A 14,984-nucleotide genomic window follows, 5' to 3' on the forward strand; every position below is an offset into this window, starting at 1 on the left:
TCACTTTTATGGGCCCCTTCCGTCCTTGGCCGGTCCAAGAGGGTGGGAGCCCGAGCCTGAGGCTGTCGGGAGGTCAGCCCAGCTCCACCCCAGGCCCTGCACACCTTAGGGCTCAGGCACTGTCTGCCAGAGTGAGGAGGGAGGCTGTGCTGCATTGTAGAAAGAGCAGAGTTGGGCAGGCTGAGCCGGATCTGGGCTCTGAAATGAACTTGCTTTGTGGCCTTGGGCATGTCGCTTCACTTCTCTGAGCCTCAGTTTACCTGTGAGGAGAACAGTGGCGTCCTGGTGTGTGATGTAGGTGAGGCCCCTACCTAGCACAGTGCTGCCGGAGGGATGCTCACGGTCGGCTGGTTCCCTTCCCTGTTCCTCGGACGGAGCCTGGACTTGGGAGTGAGATAGCCTGGGTTCACATCCCGACTCTGCCCTTCACTGGCTGGGAGACCTTGGACGATCTTCTTATACCCTTTCTGAGCCTCCATTTTCTCACTTGTAAAGTGGGAGAGGAACCCCAGCTTATATGTCCATTTCCCCTCCCTTCCTTCTTCTTGAATGTGTCCCCTTTCCCCCTCTCTGGGCTGGCCCTGTCTCTCCCCCATCCAGCTCCTCTCCACCTTCAGCCTGCCCAAGCCTGCCTCCTCCAGGGGGTTCCCCTGGATTGCTGTCTTCCCCAGTGCTCTGAACCCTGCATAACTGCCATTTGGACTCTCACATGACCAGACATCTCGGACCCTTCCCCTGTGCCGGTGGCTTTGCTGGGCCTTCTGGTCAGATGACCCTCAGAAAACACAGAGGGACCATGCTGGGGGCCCCTGCAGGGTCCTCATGGTAGTTCAGACGCCCCCACATGGCACCTGGCACACTGGCTCAGCCTAGAGGAAGGCAAAGAATGCTCAGTTCTCGATCAGGTGGCCTGCCATGCCCGACTTTTGACCCTGGAAATGTCCCTTCCTCTCTAAGCCTCCATGTCTGTGTCTGTGCAGTGAGCCGGTGAGGAGCCCTTCCCCCCTGCCTGCTCCACAGGGCTGTTGTGGGGAGCACATGCCTGGACAGATGTGACTGTCCTCTGTGAACGGTGCACGTGTGAGATGCTGTGTGCTGTGGAATGAACACAGCCTTTGGAGGCAGAACCTCCAGGTTCCAGCCCTGCATTGGCTCCCGCTATGACCTCTGCCCATCAGGACCTCAGTCTCCCCATCTGACAAGTGGGGGCAGACGAGCCTTCAGAAAGATTCAGATGTCTCCAAAGCTGTGGGCACAAAGGAAATCCTAAAGGCCTGGAGCTCGCCCCCCAGGACACACGGGCAGACACAGGCCCATGTCTGCAGTGGCTTCAGCCCAGGCAGAGTAGAAACGTGCAGAAACCGCAGGTCCCTACATCCACGGGGTGAGGTAGGGGGAGTGTGGACACCGAACCAAGCACTCACTTGCTTCCCCTGCTGCCTGTGGACGTGCCCCCCGTGTGGCCGCAAAGTCCACTCTCTGCAAGGGGAGCAAGAGATTCAGATTTTTCAGGTCAATCTCCCGATGTTGAAGACGTTGGGAAGAAATTCCAATTTTTCAAAAGCCTGTGTGGGTCAGACAACCTATGGGTGGGCCCTGGAATACAAACTCTGACCTCGGCCTATTTTTTTTCTTAGTTTTGTATTTTAATATAATTTCAAACTTTCAGAAAAGTTGCAGGACTAGTACAATGAACGCCTGAATGGCCTCCCCTCTGGTTCAACTGCTGTTGCCATTGTGCCTCCCTTGCTCTCAGGAGCCTCCCTCTCTCCTTCGTCAGGGCCTCTTCCTACTTCAGGTGTGTCTCCGAAGAAAAGGTGTCCTCGTGCATAACCACAGCACAGTGATCAATTCAGGAAGCGTTGATGCCATACTGATACCCGACATACCATCCATATTCACACGTGCCAGCTGTCCCCACAGCGTCCCCCAGGCTGGGAGCCAGCGCAGCCGCGTGGCGTTTAGGTGTCCTACCTCTTCAGCCTCCTTTAGCACAGAGCAGGTCCTCAGCCTTCTTTTGCCTTTCCTGGAAGGCCAGTGGTTTTTAATCTGCCTGGGTCATGAACCCCCATGAGAGTCCCATGAAAGCAATAGTCCCTCTTATGAGAAGTAAATGTCCGGACTTGTCACCTTACAGCCTGTCAGTGGACTCACAGATCCCTAGAGAACCATGGTCTGGTCTCGATTTGCAGCTGGGGAAACTGAGGCCCCAAGCAGGCGTGTAAAGGCCCACCGAGGCCAGGGCCAGAGGGAGACTCCAGCCCGGCAGCCTCCTAGCGCCCACATGCGAGCGCACCTCCGAGGACCCCTTGACTTCATTACCCAGCGGTGTGGCCTGTTTGAAGCACCTGATAGTGAATTCCACGGGGAAACCAACAATCAGGCACCATCGATGTGGCCATGGAAGGGACAGGGGCCAGCGGGCCAGGGTGGGGACTGTCCTCAAAAGCAGCAGGCCCTGGCTCCAGCAGGCCCATTGGCTCGGTCCCCTGCAGGACCCCAGCCTCCTCCATCACCCCTGGAACCAGAGCATGAACAGCATGAGGTTACCCAGGACATCGACAAACTCTCTCGGGCCTGCCGAGCGGAAGGCCAGGCACGGGGAGCCGGACCTACCACCACTGCCGCTGCCACCAGGGAGCCTAGGACAGCACCGTGACCGCAGGAAGGCCCAGTGTGCCGCTCGGCCCGCGCTCTCTCCATTACACTACCCTGCCTCTTCTCCATGAGAGGCAGCGGGGTGTAGTGGATAGAGCACGGGTTCAAGTCCCGGCTCCACCGCTCACGGTTGTGTGACCCTGGGCCATCGCTTAACCTCTCTGAGCCAGAGAGGCCACAGGTGGGCGGAGGGGCTTGGGGTTGTGCCTGCACTAAAACCTACCTCACAGGGCTGTTGTGAGGGGGACGGGCTTGTGGGCCATGAAATGCTTTGCCGACTGTCTAATGCTCTGTGAGCATGCGTTATTACTGTTATTAACTGCGTTGATAACAATAATGAAGACAGAACCGCGTCTGGCGTGGCAATCGCATTGGCTTTGCTTGGTGCTTGTGCCGGAGGCAGGTAATAATCCCCAGAGAAGGCCTCCGTCCCTTCTTCCCTTCTCTACCCTCAGGAAAAGGCCTTTTAGAAGGTCTGACCTCCCCGCTCTCGCTGTCCAAAGAGAGGCTTAGGAAGTCAAAACCAGGAGAGTGAGGAGCTCTGGGTTTAAGCCCCTACCTGTGCCTCATGTGCTGTGCAACCTCACTGAGCCATTTGCCCTCTCTGGGCTAAGAAGGTTCACTTTGTAAAGTTAGGCTCCTCTAGTTCTGCCACCTGGGACTCAGTGCACCCCACTTGCCATCGCATGAGACTTTGGCCCCGAGATGCCATCTGCCAGGCCTGCAGCAAGTCTGAGGCAGAGATGGGCTTTGAGTCTGCAGTTGGGAAAGTTCTGGCCGACACTCAGCTGCCAGGTTAGAGGCCACAGAAGTCATCTGCAGGGAGAGGAGATGAAGGTTCAGGTGGGGAAGGACAGGCCGTCCCGTTGGTGGGAGCCCGCAGTGTTCCCTGGGCCCGAGCTCCTTTCTGGCTCACGGATGGATGGACAGACGGATGGGCGGGAGCTAGATGCTGACAGAGCTCCCTCACCGCTCGCCTGCCTCCCTCTCGCTCCTCGGGGCTGTGTCCCCAAACAGCTCTGCCTCTGACTTTGTGCACAAGCCTTCCCAGCACGGGAGAGAGAATAGGAGCCAGGAGCCACCCGGCCGCCCCAGCAATGCCCTGTGAAATGCGGGTGATGATAATGACCTCACCCGGGGACTGTGGCCACCGAGTGGGAAAAGGGGCTCAGATAGTATGGGGCACATGGGGAACGTCCATAAGTATTAGCTCTCTTCTTCCCTCCCCCCAGAATACTTCCGGCGGCTCCCTACTGAACCCCGAGGAGACACCCAACCCTGCAGCTCTGCACTCAGGCCACCCTCAGCTTCAGCCCAGCCGATCCGCAGCCGTCACACTGTCCCATCTCCCCCCTTTGCCTGGGCTGTGTCCCCCGCCAGCCATGGGACCCTTGGGTCTCTGTTGTCCTGTGTTGTTGCTGATGTGTGTGCCTGTCTGTTCCCCTCAACCCTAACTAGACTGTGAGCCCCTGAAGGGCAGGGACCACCAGAGGCCCCTTGGGCCCCAGAGCCCGGCACAGAGCTGGACTCCACCACACCTGTCCATCCCATGAACAAGCGTGGCCCTGGAAGGGAGTGACACATGGTCAGTTTGTCTGCTCAGGCCTCTGCTGGCCCGTCAGAACTCCCCGAGATGCTGCCTTTTCATGGAGGCTGCCCTACCCCACCCAGGAGTGGCCCTCATCTCCTTGGGACCTAAGGTGCCCAGACTTCACCATTGAGAGGTGATGACCTAAGCCAGACCTCCCCGTTTTACAGAGGACAAAACTGAGGTCCACAGAGGAGACGGCTGGCCTCAGGTCACACAGCACATCAGCAGCAGACACCAGACTTGTTCCCAGTCCCTTCCCCCTCAGCCTAGGGTCCTCTCTATCAACCACCCCCCATGCTGTGTGTTCTGAGGGGCTCCATGGGAGCATAAGGAGGTGAAGGATGGTACCCAAGGGACCATGGGCTTGGGAGCCTGGTGCAAGGCCCAGCCAGGGCCCCCCTCCCCAAAAGGTTCTCAACCTCTGTACGCACCCAAAGACCCATGGCTTACATGGGTCTGCAGCGCTTGGGGTTAAACACTGTCCCCTGCAGGGGATCCTGGAGCTGGGGAGTGGCAGCCTGGGGGTGACCTGGTCTGCTCTGTTCTTCCTCCTGCAGGAGGGGCAACCAGGCTGTGAGGTCCTGGTGCGGGAGAGGGGCAGCCCAGGGAGGACAGCTGGGCTGGATGAATTTGACCCTTTGTGAAACCATAAAGATGGCTTATTGAGGGTGTGTGGATTCTCCGTTATAAATGTAATACATGTCCACCATGGGAGATACAAAAAAGGAGGTAGCAGGGAGGACAGTGCTAGATTCCAGCTACAAGCCTCCACTGTGGCAGGAGGAGAGGTCTCGCCCTCACACCTGCCCTCCAGGGGCTCACAGGCTAGTGGGGACACCAGGCTGGGAGGCACCCCCAGGGGAAACCCCGGGGGGCAGTCCAGAGGAGAGAGGTGATGTCCTTTTGTTGGGGTCAGGGAAGTCACCTAAGAGGAGAGGCATTTGTCCTGAGCCTTGAGGAGGAGGTTTTGGAGAAGAGGTGTGGGAAGGGCATTCAGGCAGTGATAACTATGTGAGCAGAGGCGGGAATGGGGCTGGGGACCAGGGCTGGACAGAAGGGCCCAGTGAGCTGTGCTGCGCCCAGGGCTGAGGGCGCAGTGTGGGAATCAGTGGTCAAGGGCCGGAAGAAGGTTGAGGTGTGATCCAGGGGGTGCTGACCAAGGTGTTTGGACTTTGAGGAGCTATGGGGGGGGGGGTGTCTGAGCTGGGGGAGCAATGGTCAGAGCGAAGGCTGGGCGTGCTGCCGGGGCACAGAGGGAGGGAGGGCCAGAGGGGGAGTTTGATGCCCCCAACTTCTCTGGCCCATCTGAGGCTAGGGCCTGGAGGACTCCCCAGGGCTCATCGAGGCTGGGTGGGGGGCATGCTATGCCTTCACCCCATGTCCCCGCATCCCCATGTTGCGGGCAGAGGCCACCTCCCTGGCTTCCTCCTCCTTCCTCCCTCCTCCCTGGCCTCCCAGTGCTGAGATGGGAGTGATTAGATTAGAAGGTGATTTGGGGTCTGATTATCTTGGGTGGAAATTGGCCCCTGTGTCTTTTTCCATCCCGCCCAGGACTGGGGAGGTGGGGAACAGCTTCTCCATCATCAGCCAGGCAGAGCCAACTTTTTCACAAACATGTTTGAGACCAGAGTGTGAAGCCTTCTTTCCTGGGGAAGAGCAGCACGTGAGAAACCGGACAAGGGCTTGGTCCCTCTCCAGCTGGCGACCCTGGGCAAGCTACTTCTCCCTGTTTCCTGTTCTGTCGACCGAGGGCCAGTATGAGGACTAATGAGATGATTGCGTGGGAAGGATTAGGGTTAGAGTTAGGGCACAAAGCCTGGAGCGGAGTAGGTGTCCTACAGAAGGTAGCACTGGTTGCTGTCCCTGCCATCTACGCCCTGTGAGTGCACTGAAGTGTGTTCAGCCCTCACCTTTAAAGATCTACAGTGACCCCACCCTCACCCACGTGTGACCTCTCTGGGCCTCAGTTTCCTCCTCTAATACTGCTGGTATTTAACAGTCCATCCTGCCAGCTCCCACACGAGCTGAGCCCGTGCATGAGAAAGCATTTTGTCAGCAAGTTATTGTAGCTCCCAGAGTCCCATAGTTGGGCCCAGATTCTCCCTGTTTGTGCCCCTTGTGGGGTACGTGTGCTTCAGGGTCTGTCTGTAATGGGAAGACACCAGGCCTGGGCTCATCGGCCTGGAGTTAGTGTCCGAGCTCATTCTGTGGTCCCCACTGTGCCCGGCTCGGGGACCGAAGAGGCTGGGAATGGATAAAGAACCAGCTGAGGAGCTCACCCCCTGAGAGCCCAGGTCCTGGTACAGCTTGCTGGGCTCCATGCTGCCTCTGGGAGCCTTCATGACTTGGTTTACCCATCATGGATGGACAGACCGACCTTTACCACCTCAAAGGAGCTTACTGGAGGGCATCTGTCTGTCTGTAAACACTTTAAGATCCTGAGATCCTGGAGGCCAAGAGGCTGGAACACCACACGTGCACACGCACACAGGCACGTGTGCAAACACACACACGCACACACACACAGTCTCAGGACATCTCTCAGATCCCAGAAGGAAAGGGAAGGGGTGGGTGAAACCTCTTGAAAAGTGAAAAGAGATTCCTTGCTTTAAGGAAAGTGCTTCTTGCCCTAACTCAGAACCTCTTGACTCTTATTTTAGATACAATCCTAATGAGTTTGTCCACCTAGACTTCAAGTCTGAAGCAAAGTGGGAGGCCAGGAGAAGGCCATCAGTGACAAGTGAGCCTGAAAACAGGAGGAAATGACCATGATCTTGAGGGGAAAGAAGGAAAATCTCTCAACAGCAGAAGGAGTTCAAGAAGCAAGTCATCAGGGCCGTGTAGTGGCTGGGGTCAGTGGCCGTGGCCGTCTGTCTGGTAGACCAGGTATAGCTCTTCCTGTGCAGCCTGGGGATGGCCGGAGACCCTGCACCAGGCAGGATTGGCCTGTTAGTTCTCTGCTGAAGGAGAAACTCTGTGCTGCATTGTAGAGAGCTTTCTAGCCAGAGCGGTAAAAATGAAAATCGGGAAAAAGGAACACCTGACAGGCCAAACTTCATTTATCTAGATTCTTTACTCAGCAGAGTGCCCTCTTGCCAAATAAAAGCTGACACAGAACCCCCAAAGATGAATAAACTTGGGGCCACTCTGACCAAAGGCCTCCCTTGCCCCATCCTGCCCCCTGAAAGAATTCCAGGACCCTTTGGAACCCAGTTTTAAAAATCTAAAATTCTAGGAAAGGAGTTCTTAACTTTTCTTGCACTGCAGACCCCTGGGGAGGTCTGAGGTCATCAGGGGCCACCCCTATTCAGAATAAAGCTTTGAAATACATAAAATAAAATACACTGGATCACAAAGGAAGCCAATTAGATTGAAATAGTTAAAGTAATTAGAAAAGAATTAATGTGTGGTGTAGTAACATATGTGCTTCTTTATTAGAATAACAAGATCCAGCAGTCAGTGTAATAATTGCCTTAGTTGTAAAATAAGGATAAGCCTAAAAAGTATCTGCAACAGCTATAAAGTGATATTAAAAAAACCCCATGATTTCTGTAACATATGTAATGGTGTTGTGGCCACCACTGACACTCCTGGGGTTTATTGCCTATGTTCTTAATAGGGGGAAATGCGAAATTTCAGTTTGATGTTTGTGAAAATAAAGAGGTCATTGTTTTCTCATTCAGCTTCATAGAGCCCTGAATTCTTTCCCCAGATCTTTGGGAAGTTGGTGGACCCCATTTTAAGCAGTCCAGTCCAGGGCTTAGTTGGCATTTTTTTTTTTTTGCTGGTTGCAGAGCAAGGTCTGGTTCTAGATATATCATTAAGGAAAAGAGGGAGTGGTCCCTGCTTGGCCCGTAAGACTGGGAGAGGGGGAAGGGGAGAAAGAGGAGAGAAGAAGGGATTCTCTAGGAGCAGGTAGGAGGTGGTAGGCCTGAGCTTTCTGGGGGCCTAAGAATTGAGGTATAGCAGTGTTTGAGCTCCAGGCCCATCACAGCACCATCCCAAGGTGAAATCATCTTTAAAGGACCCATCTTGAGCACACACCTTGAACCTTAACTGTAGGTGGTGCCCTAGGACCTCAGCAGGCAAATTGCCTCGAGTCAACTGAGACCGAGTGCCTTCCGCTCCTTGCGGGAGGGGCCTTGGGCCGTGCAATGGTAACTTGGCTTTCGTCCCCTTCCCCAGGGACTCATGTGATGGAGGGCTCTGGACGGATGGTGGTGACCGCCGTGGGTGTGAACTCTCAGACCGGCATCATCTTTACCCTGCTGGGGGCCGGCGGTGAGGAGGAAGAGAAGAAGGACAAGAAAGGTAAGCCCAACGCTCTTGTGGACCAGAAAAGGAGCTCTTAAGGCCACATTTTTTTTGTTGTTGACTCATTCACTAGACAAAATAGTTATTGAGTGCCTTTTATGTCCATACCCTGTGCCAACAGCTTCCTCCTGTAACCCCAAGGCCCTTCTTGGGCCAGGAGGCTCTGTCTGTTCCATCTCCAGGGTCTCGTTCCAGTCTCTGTCTTGTCCAGTCATGTCATGGGGGGCCCCCCTTCCCCCTGGGCCAGGCCAAGGCGGCTGAGCCTTTTCTTGAGTCTCCAGCCTCAAGAGTGACCTGTTCCCATCATGACCCCTGATATTGTGTAGAAATCCCCACCTGGGCGAATTCCTCCACTATTCTCAACTCCACTGAGCAGAGCTGCACACTCACCCAGTATAGACTCTCCCCAGAGGTGGGTCTTCTGGGGAAGGTGGCCACATGTGTGCCTGCAAATCAACTGCTGTGAGCCTCTCCCCATTGTCCCCAGAGCTGCCATCTCAGCTGGGTTCTGTCTCCTCCTCCCCCTGCAAACAAGATTCCTCACTCCATGGGCTGCCCTTGGTGCAGCAGGTTGTCGGCCTGGGCTACAGCTGCCTCTCAGAGCAGAGGAGGGGTGGTTGGAAAACATGAGCCCCAATCCCATCAGACCAGGCCCAAATCCAAGGCCCAGCCTCTGGCCCAGAACAGCTGAATACTTCCCGACACTCACACTCGGTCTCGGGGACACCCCCCACTCTCACATCTGCAGTCTTTTGTCTCCTTCCCCAAGCTCCAGAGGAGGCGCCCAATACCCAGACCTTCTGGAGTCCAGGGGAAGGAGATGAGGTAATAGATGACCCCTCCTTCAGTTTTAGGGGCAGCCAGCCTCCCTCCAGCTCTCAGAGGTCAGCCAGGCACCAAGTCTGGGTCACGATCAAAGGATACTTGTTCCCAGGGGCAAAACCCATTTCCTGGTGGGGTACCCCTAAGATTACGATGGCCCATCCAGCAGCAATGGAAATAAGCTGTGATCTGGGAGAGCTGATGTTGAGACTGAGGACCAAGTCTTGGCCAAGAGGCCCGGAACACGTCAGGACAGCGTCCGCGCAATGCCGTAGCAGCTGTGGCCAGCTGTGGCCCCAGGTGCGGGCAGTTGGGCAGGCTGCAGCAGCTCTGCCCACTTCCTTGGCCTCACTGGGGCCTGGGTGAGGGGCACAAGCACCCAGAAGCTCCCATGGGCCAGACCGGTGCTTCTTAAAATGCCAGTAAAAAAACAGGCCTCTTCTGCCCCAAAGCACAGGTCGGTCCCTTGCTGAACATTTACCTGCACTCCAACAAGATGGGGACATCAGTGTAGAAGGAAGAGGTGGGATGTGCAGGGGACGTGACAGAGGAATCTGGGAGGCCAGCCCAGCCCCTCAGGCCCCCACGAGCAGCACAGCCAGGCTGGACCTCCTCGGCACTTCCATTCCATCACCTCCACCAGGGACATTGCTTAGAGCCTCCCGTTTCAGGATGACCCCAGGCGTACCGGTGTGTGTGTGTGCGTGTGCGTGTGTGTGTGCGCGTGCACACACAAAAGGCTGTATGTGCTTCTCCTTCATTAACATGTCTCAAAAATCATCACACAGGTGTGAAGAAGGGGGATGGCCTTCAGCTACCAGGTACAGTAAGACACTCCTCAGGGTAGATGGGGTTTTAGAAGTAGCAGCAGCCATTGACCCCTGAGCCCTGGCCCTAGATCCCCAGCACACAGCTAAAGGGGGTACCTGACTGCGGGGGGCTCTGCCCCACCAGACCTCCACTGTGCCCCCGTGCACTCCCGGTCTGCCTACCTTCCAGGGCTTTCAGTGCAGATGGTACCACCACCACCTCCGCACGCCCTCAGCCCACTCAGCACCCCATGACCCCACAGAGCCCGTCCCACCTTGCCCTCGCCTCACAGCACAGCCACCTTACCCAGCATCTCTTCCCTCTCCTTCCCACGAAACACGTTTCCCCGCCCCAAGAAAAAGCAGCAAGAGTGAATTGGAGCACGTCCTATCATTTCTGATTCCTAAATTAAGGAAAACTCGCTATTACCTTCTCTGTCTCACGCACAAAATACCACATGCTTGATGTCACCTTTTAAGTGGTGGGGCACCTCCTATGGGGGTCACCAAGGCGATCTTTTGAGTGCCAGTTAGGGAAGGAGGAGTTGGCCATGGGCAGTAGCCTGAGTCAAGGGCATGAATCCTAAGTCACTGCCGTGGACGGACGTTCTTCCGGGACACAGCAATGGTCATAGCAAGCACCCCTTCAGAACGGCCAGTGCCCGCACTGCACTGCTCGCTGAATATTTTGAATCGACTCCTGGCCATGAGCGCCGCTGGCCCTGATGGTCAGCCAGACCCTCTCCTAGAACCCTGTCTGAAAGGCCCCCGCCTGATTGCTTGGGCCAACGGGGTGCCTCAGTCCGGAACCTCACCACCAGCAGTGCCACCCCGCGTAACCGCATTGATCATCCTCCATATTTTATTTCAAAGACCCTCCACGTCTGAGTTTTTCCCCCCGACTTCTGTGGCATCTCTATGGGAACATTTCACCTCCACTCCCAAATTTGAGTTTCTTGATCTCCAACGGAGATGATTTTTTAAGAATGTAGTCATCTTATTTCCCTCAAGTTGGTTCATGTCGATTGTTGTTGCTGTCCTGCGTTGTTGCTTTTCTCCATTGTGACACACTGCATTTTCCATCCCTCCCACCCCCGCAGCGGCCGATGGTGCGGCAGGTTCAAATGCTGCAGATAGTGCAAATACCAGCCTAGTCAATGGTACGTGTCCCACTCCCAGGGCGAGCTCTCGGTCTCGGTTGGATGGGCGTCTCCCGCACCCTCAACTCTGGGCTTGCCTCTCCCTAGTCTGGACGGCACAGACTTGGATGTGCATGGGCAGCTCGGGGACGGTCGTCCTCTCACACGGGGCAGGCGCTTAAGAGAGAAGCCACCACCGGGGATCCAGCTCTGCCCCCACTCATGGCTGCCACGACGGCACTGGCTCCTGTTGGGCCCTTGACCCCCGGTGAAGCCCGGAAGAGGGACGTGACCTTGGCTTCAGATCTGGCCCCCCAAGAAGCAGCGTCCCGCCTGGCGTGGCCCTCTCCTAAGCCCGTTCCTGGCCCCGGCTTTGGGAAGAAGGCCCGGGGTCAGGACCTAGGCTGAAGCTGGCGTCTGGGTCCCCACTGAAGGCTCCGGTCCTCGACTCGCCAGTTCCCTCGAGGCAGGGGGACCCAGGCCAGAGCTCAGCTCCTGGACCCCACCCCGTAGCATGGCTGAGCCACTAGTAGACATTCTTTCTCTTCTCTCTCACGGAGCGAACGGGCCGGGGGTTCGCTTGGGCTCGGGCCTGGTTCTGCCCCTGGGATGTGGACTGGTGTTTCTTGCTGTTGCCTGTGCTGGAGCGTTTGTTCTGAGTCTCTGCATTCTTACTGGCCTCCTCGGGGATGAGTGGTGGGGGCAGAGGGCTGCCACTGTACCTGGGAGCTGCATCTTAACCTCCTGACACACAGGCAGGAAGGAATTCCTTCATTTGCCTCCAAGATTTCTTATCTCTGTACCCTCCCATCTTCTCAGATACGTCCCCGTACCCAAATTAGGTGACGTCAAGTCACCCAGACTGCTCCTGGGAGCTGTTAGGGCTTGGTCGTGAAACCATTGCCCTGGAGAACTGAAGGGGAGGGAAAGTTTTCTTTTTTCCAGTGTCACGCATCCCAGGCATCTCTGGCTGCGGGTTTCTCATCCATTATATCATTTACTCTTCACCACTCCTGGAAGACATGGAGCTCTGGTCCCGCCTCATCCTCCCGTCCCCTGCCCTAGACCTCCGGCTGAGCCACCCGGAGTCAAAGTGACCAAAGATGGAAGCACCCCCCACACACACCGTAGATGTCAGGGGCTGGGCAAGACTGCTCTGTGGGCAGGGCCTCGCCAAGAAGGGCTGATTCGGGTATGGGTCTATCTCAGGCACGGGGGAGAAATCAGGACAGCCTGGGGTGTGGGAGGTGTCATGTGTGAGGGAGGGGTGGCGAGAGATAACAGGAAGAACCAAAGTAGGCAAACCCACGTGGGGGGCTGGGGGGTGGCAGGGAGGAAACGGGAAGTGGCATCCTGCTTCCCCCAGGATGACAAGCCTGCTGGGCTCGGGGAACATATAGACCACATCCAGACTAGTGGGTCCCAGAAAAGGGGCAGCCTCACTTGCAGCTGTAGCAGAAAACTCCAAGTGTCCCAAGAAAAGCTGCAGGAAAAGACGGGGAACTGTCATTCCTTAACCACCTCCTGGGCACCAGGCACTTTGCAAGCATCTCATTGAATCCTCACAATAACCCTGTGATTCAGAGGTTTTTGTCCCCACTTTAAAGATGAGGAAACTGAGCCTCAGGGAGATCAAGACACTAGTCCAACGTCACAGAGCTAGAAAGTAGCAAAGCTGGGATGTGAACCCAGGCCTGCCTGGCTCGAAAGTGTGTGCCACTCTTGCTAATGTCTTGTAAACTTCACAAGGATGTTAAGTCTTCCCCACCACCAACGCCCCTGCCCAAGGAAAGGATTCCTGTGGTCAAAGGTGTTTAAGAACCCACTGGGTAAAACTGGTTTCTTCCTTGTTGCAGAGGGACAGCCTTGATTGTGCTGTGTCCTGGCTGAATGTCATAGGATTGGTAGGCCCCCAAACTATACTTTGGAACCAGTACTCTAAGCTTTTGCTACTCGAATTGTGATCGGAGGACCAGAAGCCTGGGCGTCTCCCAGGAGTTTGTTAGAAATGCAGAATCTCAGGCCCCACCCAGACCTGAATGAGAACCTGCGTTCTAACGTGCTTTCCAGGCTCCAGGCAGAGGGCACTAAAGGCTGAGGGGTGCTAATCTGAGCCTTGGTGAGTGAGAGAATTAACTGTTCCTTTCCCCTCCTTCGTCTGAGCCAAATCAGGATGACCTGGATGTGGAAAACACACTCAGGTGGCAGGATGCCCCCCTCACTCCACCCCCCCAAGCCCCTCCCAACTGAAAGGTAGGGGTGTTCCATTCATTTTGGAGGCATTATAATTGCCATTTTTATTTTATTATTTCTTTTATATTTATTGATATATCACTATAGAATACATCACGATTAATTATACATCACTCTTAACTCTGGACATTAACAAGGTACTTTGCAGTGCTTTTCGTAAGCATCACCTTGGTTGAAAGTGTTGTTTTTCACAGAGAGAGAAACAGAGGCACAGGGAAGGGAAGTGACACCTCCCAGGTCTCCTATTTAGGACCGGGTCTTCTCACCGTGGACCTTCCACATCGAAGCTTTCTGCACCCATGACCCTCACAGTGCATGGAGAGGACAGACCCATTTGGCAAAGCTGCATCTAGCATCTGATACAGAGGGGCCTCCAGGTCTCCACCCCGGTTCCCCATCTTGGGTCCTGTCCTCCATCTCAGCTCCCCTGAATCACAGCCCATCTTCCACGTCCCATGGGGGACCAGAGCAACGTCCCACCACAGTTCCAGGGCCAGGCGAGTACCCGTCTGGCTAAGGAGAACCCCAGATGAGCCGCTTGCTTCTGAGAAGCCAGGCCATCTGCACCAAAGCACCCCCAGGATATGGCTCCCTCCCTCAAACATACGCTTTGTTGATTATTTTTCTGGCCGTGTGGTCACTATGCAAATAAAAGAGGAAATTGCTAGCTTGGTTGCTGGGCACATGCGGGCTATCGCATCTGATAATATGCAATGCAGATAGAGGCCCCTTTGTGCCGTCTAACACCAGACTACTGAAGAGGAGTCCTCTGGTGCCCCTTAGCCCAGTTAGTAAAATTATTTTTAAAAATAAAAATAATTATTGTAGTTAATTCCTATTGGTTCCAAAACGCCTTTTTCTGTTTTGTTTCTAATCCAGTAGAAAGAATTTTACAATAGAGCAACGGGGACTTTTCTCTTTAAACCCCGGGGCGGGTCACTGACCCTTCGCTGGGAGAGGCAGTGGGAACAGCCCTGCACTGACCTTGGAGTGATGGTGCGGGGCTGGCATCCAGGAAGCCACTTCTCCCCTCCGAGTCACCTATGATGGATATGGTGGTGGGGATGACAGTGTTTATTGAACTTCTCACGCAGCCTCAGGACAGTCATCAGGATGCTCTATAAATGACAGCTGCCCCTGAGCCTCCCTCGGCCCCAGTTTCCTCATCTGTAAAATAAGAGTGATGAAAACCCCTCCCGCCCCACCTTGCAGGGTATCAGGAAAACTGCCAAGATCGGAGACACTTGCAAAGTGCCAAAGGCTGCTGGGCGAGCGGTTGTCACTAAGGCAACTTTTAGGAGCTCCGGGGAGGCACTGTGGCCACCCCTGGTTACAGAGATGGAAGCGAGGCTGGGAGAGGTGAAGCCACACGGCTAGTTGGTTTCGAAACAGCAGCTT

At 55.3% G+C, this 14,984-nt stretch overlaps 1 protein-coding gene across 12 annotated transcripts in view; it reads left to right on the forward strand.

The window, feature by feature from the left end:
• The window catches only part of ATP2B2 (ATPase plasma membrane Ca2+ transporting 2), a 351,712-nt gene that overhangs the window by 282,994 nt on the left and 53,734 nt on the right, over window positions 1–14,984 (forward strand). For 7 of the 12 annotated variants that reach the window (XM_060307759.1, XM_060307760.1, XM_060307761.1 and 4 more), the window contains 3 exons: window positions 8,435–8,560; window positions 10,174–10,206; window positions 11,295–11,354. In XM_060307759.1, coding sequence (XP_060163742.1) covers window positions 8,435–8,560; window positions 10,174–10,206; window positions 11,295–11,354 — 219 coding nt within the window. The remainder of the gene's footprint in view (window positions 1–8,434; window positions 8,561–10,173; window positions 10,207–11,294; window positions 11,355–14,984) is intronic. The other 5 variants (XM_060307764.1, XM_030840824.2, XM_060307767.1 and 2 more) reach the window with 2 other exon arrangements.

The sequence above is a fragment of the Globicephala melas genome, chromosome 11, assembly GCF_963455315.2.
Source record: "Globicephala melas chromosome 11, mGloMel1.2, whole genome shotgun sequence".
Classification (NCBI taxonomy): Eukaryota; Metazoa; Chordata; class Mammalia; order Artiodactyla; family Delphinidae; genus Globicephala; species Globicephala melas.